The sequence below is a fragment of the Plectropomus leopardus genome, chromosome 5 (genome assembly GCF_026936395.1).
Source record: "Plectropomus leopardus strain MGB_pleo_1.0 chromosome 5, ASM2693639v1, whole genome shotgun sequence".
Lineage (NCBI taxonomy): Eukaryota > Metazoa > Chordata > Actinopteri > Perciformes > Serranidae > Plectropomus > Plectropomus leopardus.
In genome coordinates this window covers 10588681-10610476 of record NC_142180.1, presented here as the reverse complement: position 1 = coordinate 10610476, position 21796 = coordinate 10588681, and the positions used below count along the sequence as shown (strand labels likewise).

General features: G+C 39.8%; 1 protein-coding gene across 1 annotated transcript; it reads right to left on the bottom strand.

Moving 5' to 3' along the window:
* Positions 1-2611: 2611 nt before the first annotated feature.
* On the bottom strand, positions 2612-20203 carry LOC121941355 (desmoglein-2.1-like). The gene is given in 16 exon segments (XM_088077488.1): positions 2612-7049; positions 7211-7501; positions 8329-8459; positions 9117-9353; positions 9713-9934; positions 10695-10837; positions 10948-11030; positions 11033-11277; positions 11280-11436; positions 12054-12239; positions 12447-12581; positions 13860-14020; positions 15877-16018; positions 16230-16388; positions 17021-17149; positions 20077-20203. Coding segments are annotated over 16 exon segments (3537 nt in total). The 5' UTR covers positions 20119-20203; the 3' UTR covers positions 2612-5975.
* Positions 20204-21796: the final 1593 nt, after the last annotated feature.

Below are 21796 nucleotides of genomic sequence, written 5' to 3'. Positions count from 1 at the left end.
AAATCATGCCTGTAAAGTCCCACTCAGCAACTTGGTATGAAGCAATTCTAAGAGATAAGAGAGGGAAACATGATCGTTATGAACTCCTGAAGCTGCTTGATAACAAGCTGATCATTTAATTCAGATGTGCTGCAGCAGTAAGAGATCTAAAAGATGCAGGAAACTCTGCTCCAGATAATGCATCATCCATAACATTTTCTGAACCTTGAGAGTGCTCAACATCCAAATGGAAAGACTGTAAAAGCAGTACAATCTCATCAAAGCATGGTTTGTGTTCTGTAATGAATATAGAAATATGAGGATAATAAAACTGTGATCAATGTAACACTAAAGGCCTACAACCACTGTCTATGTACACTTACTACAAAACCCAAATCAGTGTGAGTTTCACTATCTCTACAATTGGGTAGTTCAATGGGAAGGAGTTAAACTTGTGTGAGAAGTAACTGAGTGGTCTAACAGCACTAGTTACATCCTGTTGCAATGACACAGCACTGGAACATGTATTGATGACAACCACTTTGAGCTGAAATGGCTCGTAAAGATGTGGGGCTGCAAGCACTGGGACGCTAGTAAGAAGAGCTTTAGCATCATGAAAACAAGTCAGAGCTTTCTGACAGTGATCTGACCAATGAAACTTGATCTTCAGGCTCTCCAAGTCAGCCAAAAAAGCAGCTACTGCTGAGAATTTTCTTACAAAACCCTTGGTATTAACCTAACATGCCAAGAAGTCAGGCGAGCTCTCTTCTTGTATTGGGAGGAAGAAACTTCTCAGTGGCCTCAACTTTCGCTATTCCAGGACACACTTTACTCTGCCCAACTACCCCATCCAGGTATGTCACTGTGGCCTTAGCAAACTCACACTCTGCCAAGTTCATGGGGAGGCTTTCCCAGGCAATCAAAGGGGCCTGGATGCACTGTTCTGGCCACATGTCACTGTACACCATTACATCATCTACATAAACGGTGCACCCTTACAGCCCAAAATCCACCTGGATCATTAAGTTAGAAAGTGACAGGTGATTTCTCAAACCAAATTGCGTGTTAGTGTAAATGTATGGGTTATGACCTGAATATGCAGAAAAGTTCATCTAGTCTAGACCAAGGAAAGTGCCCTAGCAATAAGACAAGTTTACTCAGAGTTTCAGAATTTTTCAATCAACCTGTTGTCATACAGTTAGTGACTTCAGGTTCCTCAACCTTGGTTTCCTCCATGGACTTGGGAGGTAATAAGCAAAAAGATTGCATGGCATGGATCTAGGGTGCCCCATGCTGCAGCTTTGTCTTCAGCCCTGCAGATAGCGTTTAGGTTAGTTGTTTTAGGTTGTAAAACGTGTTTGTAGATGTTATCGTTCACCACTCCCTGAATGTTTTATGAGGTGTGTAATTATCTTTTCACACACAACGTTGTACGCGCCATAGCGCTCCTCTGCTTTGAGTCATGCACTAGTGTTCTTCTCTTGGCACATCATGACTGTCAACATTTCAGGTACTGTATGTCACGTATTATTAGGTATACAAATGCATGGAGGGTTCCAGTTCTGGATTTTCAAGACTGCCCTCCTATGTAGAATGACAGTGGCTGTTTCAGCAAATGCGCCAAACAGCATCTTTTTACGTTGAAGTAAAATAGAAAATTTTGAATCAGGTTAGGGGTCAAGTCGGGGTGACATTATGGGTAGACAAAACTTCTGATCATTTTCCAAAACATGCTGCGATAATCAAAGAATTTCAACTAATGGACTACTGACTTGCTTGTCATATCACATAGACCTTATCAGCAGACTGATTTCTCGAATTTCCCTTGGACCTATTGTTGGTCAAACTTTTTATTATCCTTTGCACCTCTAGGACTAATTATCCATGTTAACCTAACCCCTGGATTCCACTGGGCAGAGCTCAGCAATCTCTGGCTTTTACCCAGTTTTGTACTGTCTTCCATGACTGTATTCCGCAGTTAATGAAACAATAAACAACTTATGAATTAATGCGGACCACTGTATATACGAGATAAAATAAGATGATATAGTTAATGGTGTCCAAATATATTGAATTAATGCACCATTTAGCAGCTGAGAGTTTGGGAAGCACATGAGAGGATTTGAAAGCAGATGATAATTACTCCATTTTAGGTTAGATCCTACTTATGATCTAATGCTTAGTCTCCTAAACCACCACTTTGTATGATCACTATCAAATTGTAAAAATTATGAGGAAAAAAAGTGCGGGAGTTATAACTTCAAAAGGCCTTTTGTCATCAACAGAGACCTCCAAGGGGACAAACCTGTCCTTCAGCAAGCAGTCAGAAAACAAGTGAGATATTTTGGGACAAGGCCAGTTCATGTCATGAAATTTGCCAGTAGGGGCGGTGTAAATTGGCTGGGATAATGTGCTGATCTTGTACTTGGGAAGGCATATTTTTCCCTATGCATGCTCTATCTCGATCATCATCATTTCCCCAGGGCGTGTTATTACTGTCAAACACTGTAATCATCTGACATTTTATTAAGCCAATTGCTGCCAAAAAGAGAAAGAGTTATCTCATACTACAGTAGTAAATTGGCATAGCCTAATCCTGAGACAAACATATACCGCTTGATGACCTGAAGTGTTCTGTACAACGGAGTTTATTAAAATAAGTAAGTGTGAGATAAATGCTTCCCATTAGACATTCTTGAGACAGACATTATGACAAAATGTATTTCAACACATAAGTATCTTTCAGCATCGTAATACATGAACCGCTGTTTTCACCACACAATATACAAAATCAATACATTACACACAATTAGAAAAATGTTCAACAAAGCCAGTTTGACTATTGCATATTAAATCTGTGTGAACATAGCATCAGTTGCTATTTTAAGTTAGTAGCTCAGATGAAATAACACACAACTCATGGCATCATGGCAGTGATAAAAAAAAAAACCTTTGTTCAACATTGAAACATTTAATGTAGTTCATACAACAACAATCAAATCATATAAACATAATTGTGGAAAGTAGATCAAGCATGTTACGCTCAAGTTGGGTCCCAAGAAACCAATGTGCAAGTGAGTACACACAAATGTATTGTTTTGTTTAATTTTTCGATAGTTCTTGACAAAAACCCTCAAACTTGTTAATCTTATCGCTTATAGGTGCATCCACTTCAGCAGAATTACTGCTCAGAAATCACTCTCTCCAGACTTTTAAAGAGCAGGAAAGTCATGGTCAGCTGTACAGCCCTCATAAACAGGAACCATTACAGTGGGTTAATGCATGTAATAACTATTTTTAAATTGCATCTCTTAGGAAAGACAAGTGCTGAATCATCTGGTTAGTGCTTTCTAATCTGTCTGTTGGTCTGTTTTCTTTGTGTTTGTTTAGTTGGTGTTACCCTGTATTATGTGGATATGCTATACTGTACTGTTTACTGCAGCCACATGATGTGGTGGATGTTTTCTCCTGGGCTATTAAATTAATAGCTGATCAGGTTACTTGTGAAAAGTTGTAGCTTCATCAGCAACGTCTTTTTTTGCCCTAAAAGTGAACACTAAAGAAAAGTGCTTTGAATCTTTTAAATTATTCAAATTGATTGCGGCTTGCTAACTGATCTTTCATAAGGAGTACTAATGACATAAGATGTAAAAACACTACATTGATCTACAGTACAGTGATATTTCTACTATACCTTAATTTAATTGCATAAGTCATGGCCTCTCAGTAGCAGACTGATGCTTTTTGGTAATATTACAACAGAAGCACTTAACCTGAAATAAAATACAAAGCTTGAACCTTCATAACCCACAGTCTGAACTGAACAACATTCATTCACTTATTTGTCTCATGCTTTTTGCATTGTTAGGGAAAAAGAAATAGAACTGATCATCTTGACAGGAAGATTCAACATTGACCTACAGTTGCTACTGAAATCAGTTACATGTGTATTTGCTATTTGCCAGTAATTCACTAGTAATCCTGTGAATGTTGCAAGGAAAATTATGCTCACTAATACCCCGTTTACACGTACATGGTTATTTTTAGAAACTGAGAAATATTCCTGCGTTTGCACCCTTCGTTTACACGCAAACGGAGAAGTTGCCTCTGAAAACGATGCTTTTTAAAAACTCTGGCCAGGGTGGAGATCTTGGAAAACGCCGGTTGCCCGTTTGCGTGTAAATGGAGCAAAACAGAGAAAACGCAGGCAGTAGACATCACAGTATGCGACAAAACTTGCACTCGCGTCAAGAGTGCGACCTATGTTTACACGTTGCTATGGTAACCATGGATCCCCTCAGAGTAGCAGCCATATTTATGTTGGTGCAAACCCTCTTCTCATGCTTACATTCATTTACAACTACAGCTGATTTATTACATGGAGGAGCAGAGACGGATGAGTGTTCGGAGGACAGCAATTTTACAACAACTTCTCCTCCCTCCAACACCAAGAGCCTGTCCGCGTCACTGCCAGCGACGCTGGTTTTGGGTCCAGGATTCTGATTGGCTAACGTGGGCTTCAGCTTCTCGTTACACTGCCACCTACAGTTTTGGAATGTCCTGGCAGCAGACATACACGGGATCGTGTAAACGCAAAGTTTTTTGAAAACGGATACGTGTGCACGGAATTATTTTTGAAAACGGAGAGGGTGAAATGTCCGTTTCTAAAAATAACTGTGTACGTGTAAACGGGGCATAAGTCTAAAGGTGCTTTCAGAAAGCCAACAGTTGCTGCCTACTTTGTAAATTTGCTGTATGTGTCATGTAATACTGTGAACTATTTGATCTCTTTTCAAGCCACAATCTATTCTTTTAGCTACGCGATGAGATTATAGTAGATGGATAGCTGTCTTGTATGGTATGCAGGTGGCAGGGTTGTTTTGCTGCTGCTGCCAATTCAAAATACAGAACACTGGTAATGCTGAGCAGCAGGTGACATCTGTGGTCTACAGCCATGCTAGCAGCCCTGTAAGGCTCTACTTTGAGACAGCTGTGTTTTGTTTTGACAACAATGGCAATGCAAATATGGTATGTTATAGTCATGGTATAGTCACCACCTTTTTTGCCATATTAGACAAATCAAAACTGTAACCTAATGATGGCACTAGATAAAAAGTCATAGCAGTAGTCAAAGATACTGGTCTCTACAAAGTTTGATGCAGATCTATGTATTCAATGTTGCAATCTTTAACAGGATTAGTAAAGACTTAGACCTTATGGAGCACCTCCAAAGTCATGAGGGTTCATCAACTTCCATAAATTCATTCCATAAATGTGAGTATATAATTTCATGACCATGATCCAATATTTGTTGAGACAATTCATTCTAGACCAAATTGGTGGCCCAAAAGACTGCCATTGTCATTTCTGTAGTCATGCTACTAGCAAAACAAAACAAAACAAAGCAAAACAAAATTTAAAGTAAAAAATAAACCAAAACCCCCAGAAAGAGCCATAACTCAGGAAACCAAAATGATGTCAGAGCAAACACTAGCTGAGTTCATTGTTGGGTCTTGCAGATTCCACTGCAGAAACTAAACATCAAATGTCTTAATGCTCTACATGAACCAGACAATCAAGGCAAATATTCAACACATTGTCCACCCTCTTTAATGTATATATGCCCATGCTGCATGCCAAATTACAGACATAATGGATCATGAATGCAGAATATGTTCACAAAAATACTTTTGCCAAACCAAACGAAATACTGGACAGAAAAATAAATTTGGTATAGTTTGTGCAGCTTTATGTTTGGCTCCAAAGTCTACACCGTAACAATATTCCTCTCAGAAAGCAAAATATTTATATGGTGTCAATCAGAGACTTTGATAAATGAACATGCAGGAACATGTAGCTTCATTCCTCGTCAAACTGCTGCAGCACACCCTCCACCAATAAACTGACACAAACATGCATTAGTGCTGCTCATAAAAATACTTGAGAGGTTGGTTTGCTAGTATTTTTAATTGCATTAAAAAGAGTCTTTTCCCACATCACAATTCAGTGAATTTCTCCTTTACCACCACCTTGCGATAGGTGGGGGTTGTGGTGGTAGGGGAACCCACCATGCTGCTCTGACAGCCAGTGGATGTGCTGCAGAGGACTCTTTTAGAGCCAGAGAGGCCACTCATCTGGGACACACTTCCTGTCTCCTGATACAGCGGCCCTCCACTGCTTGTCGGACTTCCAACCACCAGGACACTCTGAGATCCTGAAAGCCCTCCTTTTTGCAGAGTGCCCCCCTGGACAAGGTAGGTCTGGCTCCCCGTCAGGCCTTTCAGTGACCCTGCAGGGACCTTGCCCTCCACAACCATCATGGTCTGGGATCCAGGGACGTTGCCAGTGTGGATCAGGTTGGCACCTCCCTTCCGGACCCTGCTCCCCTCCGCCAGCACCATGTGTGGGCCCTGGGCTTGTGTGCTGGATGTGACTGTCTGTCCCTGAACAAGCATGCCTTGGGCAGGTTCAGTCTTGGTGCCATTAACCAGTACCATGCCCTGCAGGTTGTTGGCTGGTGCCTCAGCCAATAGCACGGTGTTCTGAAATTGTGGCTGGATGATGTATGGCATCGGCTGCAGTACAGGGGCAGTAGTGTAGTAGACAGGCTGTTGCTGCGGCTGTAGCATGAGCATCTGGCCTTGATTTACCATCCCTTCCTTCATAGTAGTCATCCCTTCCCTCACAGTGGTCGTGCTTTCCTTCACAATCTGAGAACGCTCAGATGTCTCTCTAACCAGACTCTCCGTTTTGGGGATGCCTACCTGCAGCTTAGGTGGAGGGGGAGGCTGTCGAGCTGCAATCAAACTTGATACTGAGGTTTGAGTATTAATGGAGGCATTTGGCAGAGGAGCGAACTTTGGCTTGACTTCAGTTTGGATCTTTTTGCCTCCACACACCTCAGCAAGGGTGTTGAACTCTTTCCCAAGGTCATCAAGAAACTGCAAGTTGTTGTCAGAATCTGGTAGGCTGAGGCTGTCCACTGAGCCAGCACAGGAACCCTTGCCCTCATAATCATAAACCAAAAGGTTGTCTTTTGCTCCAAGGTTCTCGTTTCCACTAGCCACTTTCTGTTGAAAAAGAAAAAGAAAGATATCATCACTAAAGTTTCTGTATTTGTAGTGAATAGGTTCCACAGAGTGACTTTCCAGCTTTACCTCTTTTATCTCAATGGACTTGTTTTTTTTTGTTGTTTTTAAAAAGGAATAAATATACTAGAATGATATCTTACCCGAGTGTAGTACTCTTCCAAGAAGTGGTCTGGTAGAGCCATGCCATCATACATGTTTGTTTCTCTCCTCTCAAAATCAGAGTAGAAGGCACTTCCGCTCAACTTCTTCATCATCCCCAATGTTCCTTCTCTGTGGTCACTTGAAAAATCTTCTTGATATGCAGCCCTGTTCAGCCCATCCATGGAAGTGATAGATTTATGGAAATCCATGCCTCCTATGGGTGCTATTGTTGAAGTATTGTGTGCCATGCCCTTACTTATGTTGTCAGGTATGCTCAGTAGTGGCACCTCCTATAATGAGCCAGTGATCTATACGTTAGAACATTCATCACTTATTCTGCTGTCTAGATTAAAAACCATCACTTCATGCAGGCTTTAAGTAGATCTCGATAGCAAGTAACCAGCATGTGTGCCAATATTCCTGTTCACAACAACGAAAGGTTGTGTGTTTACAATCTAAATATGTTGTTCTTACCTCTTTGGTAAAGCTTATAGTTGGGGTTGGCTCAGGCTTGCCTTGAACCAGCCCCTACTTAGGCTGATACAGTCTGCTAGATATTCCTATAAGTTGAGCTCCTCTCTCTCTCTCTCTCTCTCTCTCTCTCTCCACCAACTACTTCCACCACTATTATTAGTTATGCCATCACTATTAATATAACATATGTCTGGTATTACCACATACATAAACTAGAATATATACATATATTATTATATGATATCATAGCACACATCATACAATTATTATTTTTTATGTCTGTTGCTATTGTTATATGTTATGATATTGTTACTGATATTGTTGCTGTGCATCTCTCCTGCTTTCTCTCCCTCCCTCCCTCCCTCTTTTTCTCCCTCTCTCTTTCTTGTGTATCATTTTGTCATCTGCTGTATTTTTACAGTTCTTATGACATCTATTGCATGTTCGTCTATCCTGGAGGAGGGATCCCTCCTCAGTCAGTCTTCCAGAGGTTTCTACCATTTTTTCCCATTACAGGTGCTTTTTGATGCTGTTTTTTCTTAGTCGTTGTGAGGGTCTAAGGACAGAGGGATGTCATATGGTGTAAAGCCCTCTGAGGCAAATTGTAATTTAAAAAAGATAAAATTTACTTGACTTGACTTACTGTGTTCTCTCCCTGGTGCTCAGTGCGGTAGTTAATGAGGTGTGATTTGGTGTCAAAAGGCATCTCAGCAAAGCCCTGTGGAAGACCCACAGACTCCCCACATTGGCAGAAGAAAAGCAACAGGAGCAAGACTGTGAAAAAAGCAACAAAGTGTTAGTTGCTCTGGGGCCCTTGAAAAAAAAGTGCAGTTTCAGTTTTTCTGGCAAAATGCAACATGGACATTTGTTTATTATCAACACAAGGTGTTTCTATAGCCATTCTGTTGAAAATTGTATGTTGTAATTAGTCTGACCCTTGTCAGAGTCTGCTATTGCCATCCTCTGGAGGGACCCGCAATTACATATAAAGGTGAAGAGATTCTAGAATTTATACCTCGTGTACTTATAGCTACTATCTAATGTTACTTATGTTTTCCCCTGGATATCTAAAATATTCATGTGTATGTCCACCTGATACAGCTTTATTGGCTCTACATTGCACCACTAACTATTAATGGAGTTGTGTATAGTATGTAATACCCTTGAACTGATTCACAGTTACTGAGTGAACATCCTATTTGTGAAGTGTGTTTTAAAGTCTTCAGAACTCTTGAAAAGACATGCACACTGTTTACATCCCATTTAAGGTTGTGGTGTTGAATCATTTGCTTAGACCTAAACTAGATTTAAATCATTTGCTTAGACCTAAACTAGATTTAAATAAAAATCAATCTTGGGATTTCCTTGAGCACAGTGTTAGGTGTTTGATTAGACAGACTTAAATCAGAATGGGCATAACATCACACTTACATAGTAACAGCAGCAGGCCCAGGAAAAGCAGTCCAATGCCAGCAGGACCTAACTTTGAACTGGGCTGACTGCTGGCACCTCGTTTTCCACACACCACTCCATCCTCACATTCACAAACTTGGACTGTCACTTTTTGTGGTTCTGGACATGCCTCTCCCTGCTGGTCTTTCACCAGAAACGACACCTTATAGAAACCAGGCCACAAGGCCTCCTGGGCCCTCAGGATAGCAGCAGTGTCTGCAGAAAACAGGACAAAGAACTGTGTGGCAAGCTGCTGTATTTAAAGGTTTGCAGTATTCTGCATTAAAGAGTCAAGTTTAAAGTAGTCTTTTCCATATTGTAATTTAAAAAGAAGGATCTAGATTTTCTGGATGTCAACTGGTCAAAGATGTTTACCAGACATTGTCAGAAGAAGTTTAGTGCTAGTTTTAGGTTCATAACCTGTTATTTGTGAAGATCAAAGCAACTCATGCAGGATTAAAAAACAAATCACTTTGTCAACCCTAAATTGTGAAAAAATATATTAATCTGTTTCCAGATTAATTATAGCTTTCCAGCTTATATAACTTTAAAATACCAGTCAATATCCTCCTCACCATTGAAATGCTCGACTTGCCATTTGCCCTCAGTGCCCTCTGGGATGATTTCAAAGTGAAAGGGAGGTCCGTTAGGGAATAAATCCTCATCTTTAGCATTCACATAAACAGCATCGGCCGGGATACAGATATTCTCGATGTTACTGGTCAGGATGGGGCAGTGGTCATTAAAATCTTTCACCTGGATGGCTACTGTGCCAGTGGCTGTTTTTGAAGGCACGTCTGTATTGGGATAAAACAGAAATAAAAACAGTTGTGATTTATTTTCCTTAGAGACAGGTTCAGAAACCAATGCTTCACTTCCTGTGATAGTGAACAACAGGTGTAGACAACTGTTTGCGCTGTTCTGATGGCTGTGGATGTTTATGGTCCCCAGAGGATGAATCCTAATTCTTCTTATATGTAGCAGCTGCATAATATTTTCTATTTCACTTTTATATTGTGGCATTTATGGGGAAAAACTGGAGCCAGACGTCATTAGCTGAGTTTGGATTTTGAATCTTGATGGTTTATAGCATAGTCTGTATATAATGATGGACAACATGACATTTCCCCCAAAGTATAACTTTTCCACTTTTCTCATCGCTCTGATGTTTGTTCAAATGATTTTTTTTAAAGTTTGGTTTTAATGATTTATTCAGATATACAAAAAGGGGATTTTCTGCCATGATTGTCAACTGTGTGTGCTAATCCATGCACTCGCATTCAGTAGGACTGCTCGTGATTGGTCAGACGGGTGTCTTTGCAGGAACTCCGCCACTGTGGATATCACTGCTGCAGACCCCGACTCCGAATGACTTCACCAGCACACAAGATGGCAGTGCCCGTATCACTGATATTACTTAAACATAGGAGGGGTAAGTCGGGGTTCATCATCCATCTTTATATACAGTCCATGTTTTATACCCCCCCACCCCCACCAGCTAGTTTTTACCAGGATTCTGTAATCAGATGTAAAACATTGATATGTGGAGCAGTGTACCTTCTGAAATGCAAAGCACTTCAGCAAAATATGTTCCATTGACCAGGAATGGAGATTCTCTGTCAGGTCTTTTGTTTAGTTTGATGTCAGCTGTCGTTGGGGCGATGGTTAGCCAGCCGGCTGGGTACAAGCCCTTGATATACCTACAGTAGGAACAGGCATGTATCACTTATTATCACTGAGTTAAGACAAATAAGCTGAAATTATGGCCTTAACTGCAGAGGTTTTAGTATGTTTTTGTGCAAGCACTGACCTGACATTGTCAGCTGGTTTCCCGGTGTCTTCATCTAGTGCTTGGTAGCTGGCAATAACCTTATTAATGTCAATTGACTGGCCTCCCTCTGATACGGAATAGCTTTGACTTTGGGGTCAAAAGATGGGCCCTCAGGCTGGTTCTTCACACTGATTTTGATTGGATAGGTTTTACCAGACGCAAATCCAATAATAGCACCACCTGCCCCCATTGCTCCTCCTCCTCCTCCTCCTCCTCCTCCTCCACCTCCACCTCCTCCTCCTCCTCCTCCTCCTCCTCCGCCTCCGCCTCCGCCTCCGCCTCCTCCTCCTCCTCCTCCCTCCCCTCCCCGCCTCCTCCTCCTCCTCCTCCTCCTCCTGCTCCCCTATCCCACCCCCTCCCTCCTAGACTTATAGTGGCTCCGGAATGCGTCCCAATTCCATCATAGGGAGCCTTGTTCCTCACAGATAGTCCTAGTTCAAGGTCCTTCACATCCTCATAATTGACAGCCTGTGGAGTGGAACACACACACACACACACACACACACAATGAACACAAACACTGGTCAAAATTTTCTGTAAAATAAGGAGTGAAACTCAAATAAATTGCCCCTCTAAGAACCCCCACATCTCTAAGCATTGACACCTTCTCAAATAATTGGCATTCTGATATATTGGAAGGGTTTGTGTACACAGTGATCCTAGGAACTATTTTGTCTGGAGCAGGTGCTACTGGCAGGGTCAGTCAAGGCAAATTTGTCCCAGGCAAGGTCAGACTTGTCTGCCTTTGACACTTGCACTACTGTCTGCTCAAAATAATTGAAAAGAAATATGTACTTATGCATTTTTCCCCCTAAAGCAAACTGTGACCCCTAAACACTTGTGTAATGTTACTTCCCTAATGCTGACTCCATACCAGATTGTCGTGGTGTAGTGGGGGGCTGAACTCCCAGTAGGATTACATGTCTACAGCTACTCTTTTCATGATAGACAAGTTACTAATCGCCATTCACTGTGTATGGGAGGATGGTCATTGCATTTATCATTTTTTTCTCACTAAAGACCAACACAATTTTCCTCTCAATTGAAATTACAGAAACACTACCATGTCACACATTCAGTAGTACCTTGTCCAGCATTAGAATGCCCTCATTGGTTTTGGGGTCATTTTTAATGCTGAAGTACCCAGCCTCATTGCCTTGGACAATGTCAAACACAGCTTCCCAGTTCTCTGTGTCCTTCAGGTCCAGGTCCTTTGCTTTGATCCTCATCACCTCTACACCATCTGTGTTCTCCTCAATGCTGCCTGAGTACTGTAAGTAAAAGACACTATGAGATGAAAGCAGCAGCACTTATCCTCTGCAGTATTTGTTTTAATGATGTCCCCATGTATCCTTTTTTTTCTTCAAAAGAAAACATTTAATCCTCTAAACTATGAAACCCATCGTGGAGACCATTTGTATTCACACCAGTAGACAGTATGACCTGTTGATGTAGAAGAGTGGAAGAAAGAACACTACCTCTTCTTTTTCCAGAGTGGGAGGGTTGTCATTCACATCACTGACATTAATAGTAACAGTGCCGATTGCAGTATTTCCTCCTGGTGCACCGTTCAAGTCTTGACCTTTCACCGTCAGAGTGTACTGATCTGCTGTCTAAAATTAAAAAACAGTCATGAATTACTTACAGGCAGTGTTAATTTTGTTGACCAGAACATCTTAACAATAAAAACTATGACGAAATCTATGTTTCACTTTCTTTGCCGAGATGAGATGAGACTAGACGAGATGAAAATGTCAGTGGGCTATCAGGCATTCAAAATGAGAGGAGAGGAGAACAGAATGGCCAACAATAAAAGTCTTTCAGAATTTAAATGAGAATACACCTTAGCATATGTCACAGTCAAAGAACTATTCACATGAGTGGAAAGACTCCCCTGAATCTAATGTAAATGTATTTATTAAAAGCAAGATGACTGGGCTATTATGGCATGGCCTATTCAAAGAAACAACTATCCTTTGTCAACTCAATGAGTCATATGTTGCAAGATACAATTTCATACTGTTGTTTAACCTACGTATATGAGTCAATCAGTCTGATGCAGTTTCACCCCCCTGGATAATAACATAACAGATAGAAATTATGAACTACTTGTGGTTTGAGGTTGGGGAACATGAGCTACATTTTCTTTGAAAGTCTTTTGGAATATTTGGAACAACTCTATGCCAAAAGACATACTGGCAGTGGGTTTCGACAGTGGTAAGCTGTACACACATCAAGGTAAAATTCATTTATATCATAAAGAAAATAAGCTCAACCAGTAAATGCCTTGTGTGTAGCATGCATTAGACAGATGAAAACATTTGATCAGGTCTCTGCAAACATCATCACTTTGATTAATGTTGTCCAAAAGCTGCATCACTTGAACTTTTTGGTCACTCTAGGGCAGTGTGCAAAACTGTAAACGCAACACTGACATAATGTGTGTGTTACTATAATACTATATAGCACTTTCAAAAACAAGTTATAAAGTGTAATACTAGGACATAGAAACATAAGCAATAACCAGATGAAAGTACGACAGAAGCTGTAATAAAGACAAGCAAGTTAAAAAAATGGTAAAACCAAGTAAAATGGAAGAAAAATCGAACTAAGAAAAAGCAATTATGAAAAAGTGTATTTTTAAGAGAGATTTGAAAGAAAAAACAGAGCTAGTTTGCCTGATCTCCTCCGTCAGGTTGTTCCAGAGTTTTGGGGCCTTGTTACAAAGGCTCCAAAGGGTCTATTCTCCTCTGCTTTTAAGCCTTGACAAAGATTATTTTTCTGGAGGATCTCAGGCTTGCAAATCAGTGATATGATAACGGGAAAACCATGTGGTGCAGAATTTCAGTTCTTTGGAACTGACACGGACCATGTGGATGCTGTTACTGTACCTCTCTGTCCAGGGTGGATTTTTGAACAAAGATGGTCCCATCTTTGGAAATGGAGAACATGCCATCAGATGGCTTCTGATCTACAATGCTATAGGCGATCATGGAGTTCTTATGCCCTGGTTCATCCAAATCAGTTGCAGTTAATTTCATCACTTGAGTTCCTGTAAAAACAGCATTATACAAAAAGATGTCACGGGTAATATTGTCATAAAAAATTAGTTAAATTTACATTCAGTGTTTCTCAGAAAAACACATTAATGCCATATCATTGATGTCTTACAAATGTGTTTAGTACATTTCTTTTGTAATAAAATATTTGCAAACCTAATTTTCTGTCTATGTTTACAGGCTCAAATGGCTTGTCCATGACCATTACCAAATCCCATACCATCTGTAGTTGCAACAAATGGAAAAATCTGACACACCGTTGAGAAACTATAAAATAAGGGCCAAACCGCCCTCTGCCAGTTAGAAAGCCCCGAATTGGCTGCCTTTATGGTTGTCACCATTCCCCACAAACCTGAGAGGAAACTGCCCTACATCCACAGCTCTACTATTTGGTGCAAGTAGTCTATATTGCACAATAAGCCCTCTATATACCAGGCAGGCTGACAAACTGGATTGTAGGCTTCTTACACATCATTTATATCAAAAATAAAAGAAAATGACAGTCTTCACACATAGCAGTGCTTCAAAAACTTTTCATACTATGTACCACAATGAAAATATATGGATCTCATACTACTACCATTATGACCAATGCACAATATATTCATGAATGTGAGTATGTAGAGTTTGGTAAGTATTATATGTATTAAAAGAGTAATTAAACCCCTCACTTTTAGCTTGAGTGTCTTCTCCCTGGAAAGCAAATAAAGTCTCTAAATGGGCAGGGCTTGGAGAGGGGCTAAAACCTGCCCTGTCACCCAACTGTACCTTCTCTTGATCCACAGTACCTCCCTGCCCCCCGCGCGCGCGCACACACACACACACACACACACACACACACACACACACACAAAGTAGTAGTGTAGTCGTGTGGTGAGTGTGGCCAACAGCAAAGTTTAATTGCGATAGCCAGGCTTCAACCTTTTTGAGGTGTTGTCATTATATGACTATTTATGCACAATATGTGTAGAATTTTAATACTTTGCACTCAAGGGTCAAGAGTTGAACCTGAGTCAATAAACAACACTACTAAATACCCACAAACATTGCTTTTCAACAGAAAAAAAATATTTGGGGGTTTAGGTACTTTTTGAAATAATTCATTTCCTTTAAGAAAAAAAAGTATATTTCAGAAGTTCCTCTGCATACCATTAGAGGGAGCTCACATACTACCAGTGATACATGTACCGTAGTTTTAGAACCATGTGACCTAAAGAATGTCTGTTTGCTTTCTGATTCTCTGAGGGACTATGGCTTTGAGAGTAAGATTGCAGCTAATATACAGTAAGAAACACTTCTTGATTGTGACTCAAAGGTAACCCTGTAGAGTTATTACCGAGTACCTTTTTTTAAATTATAGGGTCTTGTTTGGGTAATGCAATACACATTGCTGCCAATAATTGCATGGTATTCTACTGACCAATAGGTTCCAATGATGGCCCAAAAAATACAGCAATGCACCAAACTAGAGAGAGAAGAAGAAGACTGCAAGATAATAAGATGTAAACAATCTATCCATCCATCGATTTTTGATAACCGCTTGTCCCTCAAGGGTCACAGGTGGTTAAGGTACATTCTGAACAGATATCAATGTAATCAATGCGAGATTTACTTACTAATACTTTCAGAACTGACTTTGCCAAAGTTTTAGAAAAGGAGGATACATACAGGGTTTTTTGGGTAAAAAACACTGAATGTAAACTGAAATATATATGTAAAAAAAAAAGGGAAACACTTGCATACACCAAGCACAAATTTTTGTTTTCTTTAAGTCATTATTTATGAGGCCATTGGGTCTACTTAGCCATAGACACTGGACAGAACTGTACGTGAAAGCAGAATCACAAACCTGCTGGACTGTTCTCCATCACCTTCCCAGGCTTGATTTCTCCAAAGACAGGAGCATTGTCATTCTCATCTTGAACCTTAAATCGTATAGGAATGCTTTTCTCTGCAAGGGTGCCATCCCGGTACTTAGCAACACCTGTCAGCTGATACAGAAAACAAATGTTGCTGTCTTTATCATATGTCTTATTAGGCACATTTACAAACATAAATAGTCTGTGACATTATTGTGAAGAAAATAGCTGCTATTTGTTTCAATATCTTATATAAAAAGTACCAATTACTAAATCACATGAGGAAAAAAGTTGCATCAAGGTCAAAAAGTACAACAGTCGAGTAAAATTTGTCATTACTCACATGGTATGTATCGATGACCTCCCTGTCAAGTATTTGGGTTACACGAATATGTCCACTTGTAGGGTTGATTACAAACACACCATAGGGATATTTGTTTGCACCAATGCCTTCGAGAGAGTATTCAATATTTCCTTTGCCATCATCAAAATCTGAATGTATCTGAAACACAGTGCACAGAGCTGACTCAGGTAAACACAGTCTAATTTACATACATTTGCTAAAATTGATATGACAGTAGTAGACACAATTAAACATATCTAGGTCAATGTATACGCTCATGTTGACATTTCACCAATGCAGAATCACGTAGATTTAAAGGGTGAGGTAACAAATACCCCACTTTTGGTTTGAGTGCCTCTGACTTGGAATGTGAGAAGAAGTCTACAAAATGGGCACGTTTAGTAGAGGGGCTAAGAGTCACCCAATGATGCTGCCTCTCAATGCACAGCACCCCCCCGCCCCCCAATAAAGGTAAACAGAAATTAGGAAATTCTAGACAGGATAACTAACAATGCAATCTGATTCAAAAGTCCTTCAAACAGGACTCCTTCTAGACAAAACTTAAACTATAAGGTATTACATTTCCTTCCTCACTTGACTTTGTTCACATTACAGAAAATATTGCTTCTTCAACCAGCTGTCCTGGAGGGTAATGCACAAACTTTTCTTTTGTAATTGTCAGTTGAGTTCCCTTTAACACTTTTCCATACTGTGTATTAAAAGCTGAAATTATTCAGTGCCAAAGTTAATCAGTAGCAAAAGAGAAATGAAGTCAAAGACCAATTACTCACCCAGGCAACAGACTTCAGCTTAGTGTAGTCTTTATTTTCCGTCAGATTTTTTGGATGGGGAAGCCATATTCTTTTTTTTCTTACCAGATAGTCTCCAGAGTTGGCCGTCACCACAGCAACAGCGTGTAGCTGTGAAACAATAGATGTAATTACTTTACAATGAATTAATGGTCCACACAATAGTCAGCTGCATATAACTTTAGGATCTAATGTCAGAAGATCCAGCATGGAATACAGTTGTACCTAAAAGGTGGTACAAATTGTGTATCTTGGGAAAAATTATCACTTTTTTTTACATTTGTTTGTGCTGTCAGCCCTGTTACTGCAAGAAGGCCCCTAGTGTCTATGTGGAGGTGGCTTTCTCAAAAGTCAGGATATGATATGTTTCCTTTTGAAAGATGTGAGATACCTGTGATTGGCAGAGAGTAGGCAGAAAGGTTGTCGGTGTTGTTTGTCTTTGTTAGTTCAGGGAGCAGCAGCTTATCTTTACGTCAAGTAAGCCTGGGGCTACTTTAGAGCTAAAAGAAGAGTTCACTGTTTGCCGATTGATTGTTTGTGAAATGAGGTTATCAGGTTTCGTCTTCCACTTTTTGAGGGACGCAACGTTTGACTATGATATGTGGAGTTTGGCAAGTATGCTGATCAACCATATTCATCATTGACCATGATTGCTGACTAGGCTTTTCATTTTAAACAAAAACGTAGTGGGTGTATGTCACAGATGGCCTACTCATAAAATGTACCAGCTTCAACAAACCACTGATTTTACCCCAAATTGAAACAACCAGTCAGCCAGATGTCAATTGAGCACAATGTGTACATGGCCAGACATGTAAATATAGAGGGAGCAATACATTCACTTCCTGACAGAGATCTCACATCCTGCTGGTTGTGCAGAGTTCAGTTGAAATTTGAGCTGCCAGGTTGAGAGAGAGGATGGGGTTGACCTGCTCGGGGCGTGCTGACTGACCTTTTTTCGTGTCTATTGTTTCTTGCTGAAAGAACACAAGTGTAACCGCAACATGACGTACAGCCAATGTTGTGAGTGGAAATGCAAGCATGAGTGAGCCAGCCTGGCTAGTCACCAACAGCATTCTACGTGTTGAAAAAGATGATACTGCTTTATAATACACTGAGCTGTCTTTGTCACTGTTGACATGCAGCAGCTCTCCTCTTCAGTTTGTATTTTTCACCAGCAACAATCAAAACTTCTCAAAAATGGGAAAAACATCAAACTTTTATGACTTGGATGCTGCTTATTCACACTGTAAGCCTTGTACTCAAACTATGTACTGTAGGTGGAAAACAGAATTTGCATGGTTCTTTTATAGGTAAATTCACAGCCGTCCCTTAACGGCTTTCCTTTGTTTCACCAGTAGTGAAGCCTGCTAGTAGAATGAGTCTTTTTTTCCCAAACTGATTTGTAGCAGTTAGTTTACAAGGTAACCACATATGAACAAACTAATTGGGCTACACAGCCTGTTTGGTTCCAACAGTGGCAGAGCTGCAGCGTGTTGGCCTCAGTTTATTGCCACTGCGACAGAAGGACCGGTATTGTTTTTACCGATCGTCATATCAAAATGTGGTCCTGGAGACACCTAATGTAGCAGGAACGACCACAAAAGCGGTTTTGAGTACTTCGGTGTTAATACGACTGTCTTTGGGCAGATTTTGTCTCTGTGATAGTGTAAAAACCATGCATGATGCAGTCCTGAAACTTTACCGGTGTGTCGTTTAGATCACAATGAACTCCGTGTTTCAAGACGGGTGTGGTCTGTCTAAGAACTCGGGAAGTAGTGGGGAAAGAATTACCCTGCTACGCCTCTGGCCTACATTCCTTTCAAATTGCAGATTGTACAATTGTACATGGTGTGATCCCACCACAAAACGGTCTTGAGTTCATGTTATTGCTAATCTCCTGCCAAGATCATAACTGTCAGAACCTTGGATTAACTCAACTGATGTAGCTAAGATATTGATGGCAGTGCATCCAACTGTGAGGTGCTGTGAAGCCACTTGTGTTAATAGGAGAGACGAACACACCCTGCCACTCCTAGGAGATTTAACTATGCCTCAACTGTACAGTGAATGTATGGGCATGTCGGGATAACAGAAGGACTATGATGGATGAAGAACTACGCCTGACTTACCAGTACCTGCAGGCTGAACTCTACCACCATGTGTATGACAAACTGCTGAGCACATGGAAAGTATTTATCTTTACAGTTCATATGATTAAATGTCATGTTTGAGATTGTTTTGAGTCCGCAACCCAAAACTTGTGTGCTAAAGAATACTAAATATTGCCCTCAGCTGTTCAATCGGAAACACCACAGCAAACACCACAATAAACTAAAATAGTGAGAAAAAAATGTCTTTGGTCTGTCAGTCAAATAATAACTGTCTTAGTTCAGAAATTTTAAAGCCTCAGGCAACAAAACTCCTGTGTTAACTTGTTGTCTTAAAAAGAATTTATGATTTGAATGGTTGGCTAAATAACTGAGTGGCAACAAAAAAAGTTTTTGAAACACTGCAAGAGGAAAGTTGTCTTTAAATTACATCTATGTATCCATAAACACACTGATACCTGACCTAGAGTGTAGAGTATGAAAATACGTGAAATTATCAAACATCATCATATCATCTGTTAAAATAATTCATGATTTACAGCAGGATTGTAGGTCTGGACTTTTTTTTCTAGACTGCTGTTTTGACCAGTAACCTAAACTCTAGCTTATATGTAGACAAGCTTTCATGAGACATAAAAAAATTGTTGAGTTGAGAAACAATGCCACATCTCTGTCTGACAGCCCAAACCACATCTGTGTTGCCATGGCAGCCAGTTCATGTCAACATGAACAAGATAATCTGCCTGGGAAAGATAACAAACCTCAAGTCGATGTTTTATCAACACAATATTGTTTGAAAAAGTTTTGAATCCCTCATAAATCAAGTAGCATTGATGATTAACAAGACGGTTCCAAAACACATTTCCGTCTGTAACAGCAGAAAAAAGACAACTTTTAAAAGAAATAGAAAACTCCTTTTGTACTCACCACAAACAGTAACATAAACACAGGCAAAGAAAACCGAATCATGACTTCAAAGAAGTCCCAGTATCCGTATCGAGTGACTTAATGGAGTCCCAATGGCTCCGTCAAGATATCTGGACAGACTGAGCTGTTAGAGGTGAGGAGGAGGCTTATAGAAGGGACGTGCTCCACCCCCCACACACACCCTCAGGACAGGAGCTCAGCAGTGTGTGCAGAGATGGCCTACCACTTCACTTAAATATGTCAACCTTGTAGACTATTGAGAAATGGTGAAACTGAAAGAAAAGGAAAACATCAACCAGTCTGTACCAGATAAAATGCTTACATGCCTAAACACGCAAGCATGTAGGTGTATCTATATTGTATCTTTACAATATATATATATGGGGCACCCATGTACCCTACAGGAATTTCCACAGCTGTTGAAAGAGAGCTAAATGTTGATTTCATTACCATGAGCTGTCTTCATTTTTGTTTCCATGAATTTGGCAATCCATCCAACAAGCCTTACAACCACAGATCATATGTAACTACACCAGCTCAGGATCTCCACATCTGGTGTCTTCACCTGCAACATTAATTACAGCTGATAGAACCATTGGTAAACACAATTAAATATTTCTGCACAAACCATCACAAACCATCTCGGTGTATCTGTGAGCAAAAAATGCAATTCTCTAGCACTACTCATGTAACATCTTGGCAGATGTCATTTGTTATAATACTGATAATACTGCACATTTTAGCGTGGCCTTTTACTGTGACCATCTCAAGGCACACATGCAAAGTAATCATGATTCTTAATCAGCATCTTGGTATTCCCCACCTGTCAGGTCAATGGTTTATCTGGAAAAGGAAATGTTGGAAATTTTTAAAAATATAAAACCAAATTTTAAAAAAAAGGTAAGGTTGTTGGATGCATAAAATATGTCTTCGATCTTAAACTAAAACCTGTGCAAAATAGGAATGAAGTTCAGCACATACATTTTGTTAATGGTTTTGATATAAACCCACTAACACAATAATTAAGAAGTAGCTGATATACTACTATTACTACTACTACGACTGATAAAATAATAATAACAATACTAATTGATTTTTGATTGATTTCCAGCATAGTTTGGCAAAATAATAATGATGATGATAATAATAATAATAATAATAATAATAATAATAATAATAAATAAGACACTTCACTCTATAACCACCATGCCATATGCACTGACACAGTTCATTGTATAGATAGCAGTAAATTAAGACTTATAAATAATTAAAATCTTGCTTCACTGAGCTGCAGAGTCACACAATTGTCATTTATACTGTTAAATGTTATATTGTATTTAATCAGTCAAATGTGATGCTTTGCATTTAATAGTTGATATATTGTAGCAAAAAAAAAAACAATTGTGCATAGGCCAACACACAAAATTTTTAAGGGCACTATATGGTGAATAAATTTACCAGCCATAATGCAGAAACTTAAATAAAATAGAGCTCTATGTATCAGGTCACAGCATATGACTCAGAGGATGAAAATTTTAGGTTGCTCTCTGTCCAGTAATTTTGTTCATTTGTTCTTGATCAAAGAAGATTATGATACATAATTGTCTTGAGTTCTGGTCTCATGACAGTTCTGACTCATTACAAACAAAGTGAATACAAGGTTACATAGACCGACTGGTTTTTAATTTAACAGTTTTACGTAACAGTTGTCCTACATTAG